The 12,531-nt window shown below is 38.1% G+C and overlaps 1 protein-coding gene and 1 long non-coding RNA gene across 2 annotated transcripts in view; both read left to right on the forward strand.

Annotated features, from left to right (window-relative positions):
- The window catches only part of LOC136826710 (kielin/chordin-like protein), a 559,277-nt gene extending 556,072 nt beyond the window's left edge, over window positions 1-3,205 (forward strand). Inside the window, exon 7 of the mRNA XM_067084103.1 lies at window positions 2,716-3,205. Within this exon, the coding sequence (XP_066940204.1) occupies window positions 2,716-2,826 (111 nt within the window). The 3' untranslated portion in view covers window positions 2,827-3,205. The remainder of the gene's footprint in view (window positions 1-2,715) is intronic.
- A 5,334-nt stretch (window positions 3,206-8,539) lies between these two features.
- Window positions 8,540-12,254, forward strand: LOC136826709 (uncharacterized). Its single transcript, XR_010849691.1, has 2 exons — window positions 8,540-8,646; window positions 8,703-12,254. It is a non-coding gene; the product is annotated as an uncharacterized lncRNA (long non-coding RNA).
- The last annotated feature ends 277 nt before the right edge of the window (window positions 12,255-12,531 follow it).

Genomic DNA, 12,531 nt, shown 5'->3' on the forward strand with positions numbered 1-12,531 from the left:
TAGATTTTTGTCTCTCGGTACCAACCATCCAGTGCCCCCTTTTTGAAGCTGTCATATAACGACCCCTACCCCCTCCCCCCTTCCCCTTCCCCCAATCCTCCCCTAACCCCTGCCAATTCCCCTACCAAGCACCCCTGTCTTCTTCGTAAGCACCTTACACCTCCCCCACCCTTCCCTGGCCAATTCTCTTCTTCGTAAGCATTCCACCCCCTCCCCTTCCCCTCCCCCAAGCCCTCCTCCCCTTCCCCTCCCCCAAGCCCCCTCCTTCCCCTACCTACTTCTGTAAGCATCCACCAGCTTAAGATTGGAAAATCTTCTTTCCCGCGGACGGAGAGGAAAAAAGACGAAAGGAATAAAAAAGGATAAACGAAAATTGAGGTCTTTTGGAAGAGTGGCCCCACATGCAATTCCTTCCATTTGGCGTAGACGGACTTTCGAGAAACTGGTGGCATCTCTCTCTCTCTCTCTCTCTCTCTCTCTCTCTCTCTCTCTCTCTCTCTCTCTCTTGCTCTTAGACTCCTAAACTCGGATTTGTAATACAGTGAAGCCTTTTGCTTGTATGCTACTGCTTAATACTTTTTAACGTTGGAGAAAGTGGCACCTCTCTCTCTCTCTCTCTCTCTCTCTCTCTCTCTCTCTCTCTCTCTCTCTCTCTCTGTGTTTTCGTTGCAGGATGCTGCGAATTTTGCTGACTGCATTGAAATTGCTATTACTGCTAATATTACTGCGATTAATAATGATAATAATAATAATAGATAAATATACTGTCGATAGATATTGACTCTGTACGAAATTGTTTAAAGTCCCTTTCTAGAGTTCACGTTTCGTCCTTGACAAGTGGTTTGTCCTTATGGTTGATTTTGGAATGAAAACTGCGAAGTCTTTTGTCCATCTTGTCTTGACCTCCACCTCCTGGTTTGAGACAGATGGCTTTCTTCTTTCCACCCCGCAACATATCACTGAATGTGATGCCTTTTTAGTTTTCTGTAACAGAAAACTATTGTACTGGCTTCGTCGGTCCGTCCGCACTTTTTTCTGTCCGCATTTTTTATGTTCCCCTTTTTTTCTGTCCGCATTTTTTATGTTCCCGTTTTTTTCTGTCCGCACTTTTTCTGTCGGCCCCCAGATCTTAAAAACTACTGAGGCTAGAGGGCTGCAAATTGGTATGTTGATCGTCCACCCTCCAGTCATTAAACATATCGAATTGCAGCCCTCTAGGTTCAGTAGTTTTTATTTTATTTAAGGTTAAAGTTAGCCATAATCGTGCTTCTGGCAACGATATAGGATAGACCACCACCGGACCGTGGTTAAAATTTCGTGGGCCGCGGCTCATACAGCATTATACCGAGACGACCGAAAGATAGCTCTATTTTCGGTGGCCTCAATTATACGCTGTAGCGGCCGTACAGAAAACTCGATTATGCACATTTTTTACATGTTTTATTTTTTATTTTCCTTTGATCTCACAGGTCGTGGTAATAAATTCGCTTCACACATTTCTTGTTTGACTATTTTTATTTTCCCTTTATCTCAGAGATCGTAATAATAGGTTAAATTTGAACCAGTCGCTTCTTTGGAGGTAGCGTTACTGAGGAATTATCCAAATAAATCGGTAGATTTTTCAGTATCCTTGCATGGAGGAAGGGTGAGAGTTGTCGGAACCCTCTTAGGCAGTCTCTTCATCGAAAGACAATCCGACTTCCTTGCATGAGGAAAGGGTAAATGTCAAAACCCTTTATGTTCACAGTTCAGTCCATTGTCATTTCGTCAAGAAAGAGTGAATGTTGTCAGCACAGTCTTTAGGCAGAAAGTTGCCACAACCCGCTACGTTCATAAGGGAATCCACTATCATTGCATAAAGAACTGATCAATGTCGGAACCCTCTCTGTTCACAAGGCAATCCAGTATCATTGCATAAAGAAATGATAAATCTTGTCAGGACTCTCTGTTAATAAGGCAATCCAATACCATTGCATGAAGAAATGATAAATGTTGTCAGAACCCTCTTATGTTCACAAGACAATCCAGTATCCCTGCATGAAGAATGAATAAATGTTGTCAGAACCCTCTATGCTCACAAGCCAATCGAGTGTCATTGCATGAATGTTGTTAGAAACCTCTCTAGGCAGTCACTTTGATGGAAAGAATCCGCTGTCATTGCATGAAAAAAGGGTGATTTTTTTTCAGAACCCTTTATGTTCACAAGACAATCCATATCATTGCATGAAGAAAGGATGATTGTTGGCAGACCCCTGTGTATTCACAAGACAATCCAGTATCATTGCATGAAGAAAGGATGATTGTTGGCAGACCCTTCTGTATGCACAACACAATCCAGTGTCATTGCATGAATAAAGGGTGAATGATGTCAGAACCCTTCCCAGGCAGTTTCTTGATCGGAAATAGCCCCGATTCATTGCATAAGGTAAGGATGACAGCTGTCAGAACATCATTGTCAGTTTCTTGACTGAAAGACAATCAAGTATCATTCCACCAGTACAGGTTGAATAATACCGTGTCTTCCTTAAAGGCAATCTTCTATATCCAGGATATCCTTCCTGTAGACGTATGATAGAATGTACAAAATATGAAACACCAGCAACGTAAATTTAAAGAAATTACTAACTAAGATACTTGGTAAATGAAATATTTTTTTTTCTTATGGCTATATGTGTTTGTACATTGCTAACGGAGACCACCTTCTGTTTCTTCCAGGGGAGCATCCAGATGGCCAAGCTGATGAACTACAGCGTCAACGACCGCGTCTGGAAGTGCTCCTACGACAGCCAATTCGGTCCAGGATGGCGCCCACCCCTCCTTGGTTAGAGATCTTGGCTGCCAAGCATCAGCCTTCTCCCCCCCTCTGTCATGCAACTGAAAAAGCAAAAAGAGACTTTCAAAACTAAATCTTCATGCCTCCTTCAACAAAAAAAAAATAATAATAATAATAAGAAAGAATTAAAAAAGCAAAACTAACTCGCTCCCTAGGACTTCTGTGACCCCCTCACGCCCGCAAGCAAAGCAAAGCAAAAAAAAGCAAAATGCAAAATGAAAACTAACTTGGCAAAATGACTGTTGAACTCGTTAACTTCTTTCCTTAACAAGTTGTTATATTTTTTCTCATGTGATTGGAAGTGAACTAACATTTTTTACAATTTGGTAACCGACTGAGTTGCTTTCCTGCGATATTAAAACACTGTACATGTTTTTTTTTTTTTTTAATTTGTGCCATTTTAGTGTTTAATATCTTTTGTGTTCCTTCTGTTTTGCCTGGTTGTGCGACGCAACACGCAATCTATCTTAAGTTCGTTTGGAAAATATTCCACTTGTGATGACATTTCTTTGTATATATATTTCTAAGGAAGGTGAGCATTTGTGATATGACTAACCCACTGTCTGTTAGAAGAGCCATTTGTTAATTAACTGGAAACTGTTGTTTGTTTAACATGTAGATTCTGCATGGAATAAACGCATTTGATGACCGTGAAAAGGTTTATAGATGCAGTACATTAGACAATTAATCGGCAACTGTCAACATATTTTATATGTACATATATCAATTCTCATCATGACGAATTGTGAAGGAGTCTAAGCAACAACAGATGGAAAACAATCAAATACAATAGAGAAGACAAACCAAAGGAACTGTAATAAAAAAAGAGAAGAGAAAGAGAAACTGTATTACAAAATCATAGGAAAATAGTTTTACCTAAGTGCTGTCATCTGTCAAAAGGAAAACAGTTTTACTTAGTGCTGTCATCTATCAAAAGAAAACTAGTTTTACTTGAGTGCTGTCATCTGTCAAAAGGAAACTAGTTTTACTTGAGTGCTGTCATCTGTCAAGTGTGAAATCTCTCTCTATAAAAAAAAAGAATCATCGTGTCAAGAGGCAATAGATAATTTGATAGACAAAAAAATCATTCCAAGGACTCTCGTCGACGATACCTTAAGCACTTGTTAAACCTTCTCTTTCCTTGATTTTCAAAATCCCCTTCTTTTGTGAACACAAGTACAAACAGAACTTCAGCCAGATGATGATGATGATGATGATGATCTCTCATTAAAGCTTTTACATGTGTGAATTTAAGTGGCAGTGGGGCACTTCATTTGCATAATTTTATTTCCTCAAGGAATTTACAAATACTTCCAGGCAAAGTGATCTGGAAATGAAATGACTGAGATCTGGTAAAAGAAATTTATCAGTCATTGTCATTTTTAAGCTTTGGAGACTGCACTTGAAAAGTTAATTTGCAATGATAAATTGATAAATTGTCTACGATACAAATTTGGGAGGCCAAATAATTGAAACGTATTCGTAATCATAATGGTTTTGGCACAAACACTCGAGTTCCAGTATTGTACTATCTAAGTAATTAGAAAATTTATTACATTAAAACCGCAGTCTTCAAAACGTTATAAGGTATATTTAAAGAAATTTCTGAAGCAGACTTCAGAAAACCCACATCTTGTTATCTCGCAGATGTTGAGAGAGAGATAGAAAGATACAAGTGAATTTTTTTTATACACCCTGTCAGCCTCTGCATCTCTATGAAGGAATTATTTAAAAGCACTAGTTAATGAGAAGACACCCTTAATTTAAATCCTTTGTTTTTAAGGAAAGTACTCTTTGGATACGATAGACGAAAAAAAAGGAAGTCGTATCTTAATATCTTAAAATCTATTCGTCTCATTCCTCCTGAGAAACTGCAGCAAAGTGCGACGACTCATTTCAGCTTTTGTTGTTCGGGAGCGTTCTCTCCGACCGCGGAACGACAAAATCCTTTCTCTCCGGATATGACGAACCTCTTCAAAATGCTGCTGCTTGTTTCTCTGTTGTTTTTGGATAGTTCTCTGCTTGGATACTTCCCCCCTTCCAGACGATTCCGAGAGGATGTTACTAAAGGTAGCTGTGTAGTAGATCCGATCACTGTTGCGTTGTTTAGATGATGGTCACCTTTGGCGGGAACAAAAGTGACTCGCAGTGTTTCAAGCTTCGCATACCGAGTAATGTTAGAAGTCATCAGTGTTCGTTGCTTTTTTGTTTCTCTCTCTTCTTTCCACCGCCATCAAGGCGCCATAGGTAGAACCCCTCAAATAATTTTTTGGATCATTACGACGAAATGATTTGTATTTTGTGTGTTGATGCCTATGCGTAGCTCGTAGAGAACGGAAAGTCTATAGCGGTTAACGGTTGCGAAAACGGTTGCCATTGGTTTTTGAATTTGAATTCAGAGCACGCCGTATATGTTTAACGTCCTTTCGGTAGAGGTTAAAATATTAAGCACATGTTGCAATGCAATTCACGACGGTTTGTGGAGGACAAAAACGGCCCAAGGAAGCTTGTGTTTGCGTTGAGCTGATGTGATCCCATTGAATGAATGGTAGTTTCTCAAAAGCTTCTTCGGTCAGTGTTGCTAGCCTAGATTAGTTGCGGATTGGGGGAAGGAGCATTTATTTATATTTTTTGTGGCTTCTTTCGTTGTCATTCCCGCTTTCAGGACCTATTTGCGACTGCTGTGAAAAAGGATTATGAACCTCTTGGTTAAAGAAAACCATCAGAAAGTTATTTTTTTCTTTCCGGAAGAGCTTTCGAGGGTCATGTTTGCAAAATGGCAGATTTGAAATCAAAATAATTTTTGAATGTCTTTGGTTGGAACGTATTCATTTTCGTCAGTGGAGAACTTTTCGTGGCCCACTGAATTTATTTGACTGAGTGGAGTGACGTTACTAGGACCTTTGAAAGACATCGATTCTCATGTAATCAATCTTATACTACATTTTTTTAAAGGAAATTTACTCATTTGCTGTCTAAACTTACTAATCGAAAATCCAGATTTACGTAGAAGCTGTCCTTGTATCGGAATGAAACATATCACCAGTTAATTTGAGTTCTTTTGGTAATAAAATGCTTATTGTTTTTTTTAAATGACTTAGGCATATAAAATGTCAAATTGCAAAATGAAGAAAAATTATTGCGTGGTCAGCTGCTGACGAGTTACGTTTTAGTAAAGAATATTTAAACTGGTCTTGCCTCGTGAATTTTTGAATAAAACTCATAGACTTTTATTTTGAAACAAGCTTTATCAACTCTATATATATATATATATATATATATATATATATATATATATATATATATATATATATATATATATATATAATATATATATATATATATATATATATATATATATATATATATAAAGGTATAATAAAGGTAAAATCACTGATAAATTACTGGCCTTGAATTTCTTCCCACAACCAAAGAAAAATTAATTATCTGGCAGGCCCTGAGATTTGCGCTACCAGAAGTAAGGATAGCAAAATGCCATTAAAAAAAATTTGAACGAAACAAATTCACTAGTTTTGTCAGTTCAGAAGTATTCGAACTCTGAAGTATCCGAACGTTGACGATGCCAGATTTTTTCATTCTTTCATCGCAAAATTCAATTATGAACTTTTAAATTCCATAAACATTTGTCAGATACTTAGCAATAAAGAAAAGTTATGCATTCACCTTACCTGTAATTATTTACGACTCTTTTTGTCATTATTTTGCCACGGAATCGAAATAGAATTTCGTAAACGTTTATCTCAAATCATCACAAAAGATTACATCACGATTATCGTCAACTATCTGTATTTGTTATTCAAAACGAAAACTTATCACAAAAGTAATCCGGATTATCTTCCAGGCTTTTCTCGAGTAATCCAGCAATCTCGTTTTATCCAGGCACATGCGCGTTTGTCATCACGTCACTCTGAATGATTTCGTTAATTGTTACTTCTGTACGGTGTCAAAACTGATCGTTGCGAAAACTGTGATATATTGTTTATTTAATGTTCATTATTCTGAAATACGCTGTGCCAATTTAGACTTCGGAGAGAGAGAAAGAAAGAGAGAGAGAGAGAGAGAGTGAAAGTGATGTATCAGTGAATCTGAATGCAATGTTTATTATTTATTTGTGATGTGGATAATAAAAGTCGCACATTATTATGCATCTGCCGATGAAGAGGAAGAAGAATATCGCTATATGACGATGATAATAATCATAATAAAACCGAGAAGGAATGTCTCGTTTCGATACTTCTTCGGCGCCATCATTTTATACAAATATCCCTTCTGTAGATTAAAATGGCTTGAAGTATTCCTCCCAAAAGGAGCCTTCTTTTCCAAGGAAGGAGTTTAAAGAAGAAGAAGAGCGTGCTTGGAAGAGGAAGTCATTCTAGAAGCGCTTGCTTGCAGAGGGAGGGGCCTAGACAGACCAATATTAGATTTCCTGAAGAGTTCCCAGAAAAGATTTCCAGAAAAGACTGCAGTTATTCTGTGGTGGTCTCATAAGAGATTTCTACTTCCAGGTGGCAGTCGTAGAAGGGCGTCTCTTCCACAGAAGGTGTTGTAAGAAGACCTTACCTACCTGCCTTGAGATGGCTGTTTTGTTTTGCCTACTACAGATGTTTCAGAAGAGCATTGCTTACCTTAAGGTGGCCATTTTATTTGCCTTCTACAGAAAGTGTTTCAGAAGTGAATGCCTACATAGAGTGGCTGTTTTATTTGCCTTCCACAGAAGGTGTTCAGAAGTGAATGCCTTCATAAAGTGGTTGTTTTATTTGCCTTCCACAGAAGGTGTTTCTGAGGAGAATGTCTGCATAAAGTAGCTGTTTTATTTGCCTTCTACAGAGGGTGTTTCTGAGGAGAATGTCTGCATAAAGTGGCTGTTTTATTTGCCTTCTACAGAAGGTGTTTCTGAGGAGAATGTCTGCATAAAGTGGCTGTTTTATTTGCCTTCTGCAGAAGGTGTTTCAGAAGTGAATGCCTACATAAAGTGGCGGTTTTATTTGCCTTCTACAGGTGTTGTAGAAGAGCCTACGTACCTGCCTTGAGATGGCTATTTTATTTTGCCTTCTACAGGAGGTGTTTCAGGAGAGCATGCCTACCTTAAGGTGGCTATTTTATTTGCCTTCTACAGGTGGTGTTTCAGAAGAGCATGTCTGCCTTAAAGTGGCTAGTTGATTTACCTTCTACAAAAGGTGTTTCAGAACAGCATTCCTGGAAAAAGGTGGCTAGTTTATTTGCCTTCTACAGGAGGTGTTTGCATATCTACTTGAAGTGGCTACTACAGGAAAAAGGTTTATTTGTTTACAGGTGTTTCAGAAGAGCATATCTACTTGAAGTGGCTACTATTTTGCCTTCTACAAAAGGTGTTTCAGAACAGCATGCCTGGAAAAAGGTGGCTAGTTTATTTGCCGTCTACAGGGAGGTGTTTCAGAAGAGCATATCTACTTTGGCTACTATTTTGCCTTCTACAGGAGGTGTTTCAGGAGAGCATGCCTACCTTAAGGTGGCTATTTTATCAGGTGGTGTTTCAGAAGACATGTCTGCCTTAAAGTGGCTAGTTGATTTACCTTCTACAAAAGGTGTTTCAGAACAGCATTCCTGGAAAAAGGTGGCTAGTTTATTTGCCTTCTACAGGAGGTGTTTCAGAAGAGCATATCTACTTGAAGTGGCTACTATTTTGCCTTCTACAAAAGGTGTTTCAGAACAGCATGCCTGGAAAAAGGTGGCTAGTTTATTTGCCGTCTACAGGAGGTGTTTCAGAAGAGCATATCTACTTGAAGTGGCTACTATTTTGCCTTCTACAGGAGGTGTTTCAGAAGAGCATGCATACTTGAAGTGGCTACTATTTTGCCTTCTACAGGAGGTGTTTCAGAAGAGCATGCATACTTGAAGTGGCTGTATTATTTGCCTTCTACTGGAGTTGTTTCGGAACCGCATGCCTGCCTGAAAGTGGCCATATTATTTGCCTTCTACAGGAGGTGTTTCAGGAGAGCATGCCTACCTTAAGGTGGCTATTTTATTTGTCTTCTGCCGAAGAGATAGTTACGAACCTCTTAAAAACAAGCGTTTCTAGAAAAACCTCTTTTTTTGAAGCATTTTAAAAAAAATGCCCTTCTATTTTGCCGAAGGGAGATTTGCATCTGTGAATTTGCATGTGTTTTTTCATTACCGTTCTCCTCTTCACGCTATTGATGTGAGGAAGATAATGTTATTATTATATGAATAGATATATAAATATGAATATATATTTCTTAATTAGTAAGGCAATTCAAACTCCTTATTCATTGGATATATATGTATATATGCATATGCGATGTATATTCATTCGTATATGTTTGCATATGTGTGTGTACGCTGATATATTTATGTCAGATGCCTAATATATTAGTAGCCCTTTGTAGCCTTTTTGACATTTACAGAAATTGATTTTTAATAATTTTGAATGGACAACCCATTGCAATTGAGTGTACGTCCTGTGATGGTTATTCTTCACTATGAATGTGCTCTTGGGCATTTTATTCACTTTGTAAATATTTTCATTCTTTGAACGTTACTTATTCGTGAGAATTTTTTTACGCTATCTCATACGACAAGTGAGAAATTGGAAGAAAAATCTGATTGTAGTGATAATAAATTATCGTACCGTAATGTTTACATATCACCAATTCGATTCAGCTACGTTTTAGAATCATTCGCTTCATTTTCGCTTAAAAATAAGTTCATTTTTTAGTCATGCTAATCATCTGGATAACTTATAAACAAAGCTGCTCGTTCTGCTTATTCTTCTTCTTAGATTTAATAACCAAAACAGCATCACTCGTGTTCACGCCTCGTGCATCCGGCAGCGCAGTACGTACTGGGCCTGGCTGCCAGTTGTGTGATGATACGATGATCTGGGCGCTGTATATTCGGGACCCCAGAGCTATTACTTTGGCCTTTCCGTATTGTTATACAGTGTTTCTTTTAATAGTGAAAGATTCATCATACGACACCATAAAGGATATATGTGATATACCTTTTACCTACTGTTCTTCCCCTGCCTAACCCCTCTTCCCACCCACACCTTCCCTATCCCCCCCTCCCTCCCCTGCCGTATAGTCTTCATTATCAAAGCAAAAAAGATGGTTGGTACAATCATTATAAATGTGCATATCTGTATGGGGTTTGTATTTCCTGTCCACTTTCATCGTCTTTCCTTCCGTTCGCCCGTGCTTCGTCATAACAGGCCCATTTGGGGCAGGTATACGCTAAAAAAAGAAAACAAATGGGTTTCGGCTTCCTTTTGATTACTTTCTTTCTTAATAAAAAGAGTCAAGGAACTGTGTTTTTGACTTCATACGCGGAGTGGTCCACTCTTTCCAGTCTGTTGTTTAGTGGAGAAAAATGCCAAGCATTTTCCCGCTTTTCGTGGTCGTCAGTCAGTTGGGTGTAATGCACAAAAAAAAATAAAAATAAAAAGTCTGCACTTCTGCACGCCTGTCACCTGTGATGCAGGTGTCATGTTGACACCTGTTTACTTAACTAAGATTACTCCATTATCTTTGCTGTATTATGCTCCCAGATGTATGATAATCAACCTTTTAGTGTCATAATCACCAAAGTTTTTTCCTCCAATAGCTAGTCTTAACTTTTCTGGGGGTGTGCGAACTTTCAAAAAAAAAAAAAAAAAAATAGGAATAAAAATGAAGATGCTGTCAAACGCTGTCTTCTTGGCGTTTTGGACAGCTTCTGACAGCGCTCTCTCCTCTGGCGATCATCTCCTAAAGAGTTGTCAGATGTACACTTGCTCACCAGAGGCAGGTATAAAAAGTATGTTGTGAGTACCCGAGGAAGATGAAAACTGAAACAATAATAATAATAATTAATAATTAATATATCTGTAAAGACGAACAACTCCTGAAGATGTAATCTCATTCTCTCTTTTCTAAAGAAGGAGAAGAAGAAGAAGAAGAAGAATGCCTTAAACAAAAGTAAATTTGCCCTTTGAAGGCGTCGTTCCATCGCCCTTTTTTTTTTTTTACCAATTCTCTCTCAGAGGCGGTGGACGAGCGTCAATGATCTGTTCAGTGGTATCCCGCAAGGATTTAAAATAACCCCTCCTATTTCTCTCCTTCGAGACTGTTTCGCGAATCGACGAAAAAAAGGATTTCAACGTCAGAACTTTTCAACTTTCCTCCGAGATTGTTTCTCATTAAATGTAAAATGCACATTATATCTGTAAATGATAATTGGAAGTTTTGCTGCACGGTCTAAGTCGACCGAAGTTTAGCTCACCCGCGAGGAAAAACAAAGCTTGGTTTTGATTGGCTCGCGGACTTCAGCGTACGAGTGCGAGGCCCCTTCTCTGTGTATGCCTGTATACGCAAAGTCTGTGCACCTGCGAATGTGCTTTCGCTTCTTTATGAAATTCTAATGATTTCTCCCAGTCACAAAGCTTACCTCACTCACCTGGGCAGGTTTCAATCAAACCAGGTAAGCTTTTTACTCCTTTGAAATGACTTCGCAGACCCAGAATTGCGCTTGTCGAGTTTCTTTTGACAGTTGAGCTGATCGTAAAGTCTCGATTCCCTGTTGGAGCCCTTTGCAATGAGAATTCATACTTAATAACAATGTATCAGACTGACGTTCACACTCAACGAATCCTCTGTTTTTTTTTCACTGAATTCAGTATGAAAGAAATTTAGTTCAGATGTAACACCTTCTTCAGATGGTCAAAGCTTTTAGCTGAATGCCCATATGATTTATTTAAGCATTACATCTCATATTTATTTATTTTAAGTATTACATCTCATATTGATCTAGAGTGGAAGTTTCCCCGTAGGGTGGTAGCGCCGTCAGTGCACATCATGTGGTGCACTGTAGGCATTACTTAGGTTCTTTGCAGCGTGCCTTCAGCCCCTAGCTGCAACTCCTTTCATTCCTCTTACTGTACCTCCTTTCACATTTTCTTTCTTCCATCTTGCTCTCCACCCTCTCCTAACTATTGATTCATAGTGCAACTGCTTTGAGGTTTTCCTCCTGTTACACCTTTCAAACCTTCTACTGTCAATATCTGTTTCGGTGCTGAATGACCTCATAGGTCCCAGTGCTTGGTCTTTGGCCAGAATTCTACGTTCAATTGTATGGTCTAAGTTCGAGTGGAAGTTATGACTATATGGTGCAAAAGTATATGAATACACACTTTTTCGAAATGTACTTCAAAACCAAGCTCTTATCAGTCACATAGAAATAACGTTGAATTACAGCAACATACCAGAAAATCTCTTGTACTGAACATGATAAGAAGTTTGGGGTTTTAATAACAACCTTCCGTGCAGCAAAATTTTGTTATGTGTTGTAATTACCAATTACGGATATACCCTTATATTTTCACACACATCTTGTATAGCCTAGATTAATGAAAGCATCTGTAACACTGGTGTTTTATTAACCTTACTAACCTTTTGTGTATTTATTCTATTGTCTGTTTCTTTGTTGCATGTGTACATATGTCATGAATATGATAGAATGTGTATATAAATATATATATATATATATATATATATATATATATATATATATATATATATATATATATATATATATATATATATATATATATATTATATATATATACACACAAATATTAAAACAACATTTGTAGCCTCATGATTGTATATAAATCATAGTGTGATGAAAATTTCAAAATAAGA

Source organism: Macrobrachium rosenbergii, chromosome 41 (genome assembly GCF_040412425.1).
Source record: "Macrobrachium rosenbergii isolate ZJJX-2024 chromosome 41, ASM4041242v1, whole genome shotgun sequence".
Classification (NCBI taxonomy): domain Eukaryota; kingdom Metazoa; phylum Arthropoda; class Malacostraca; order Decapoda; family Palaemonidae; genus Macrobrachium; species Macrobrachium rosenbergii.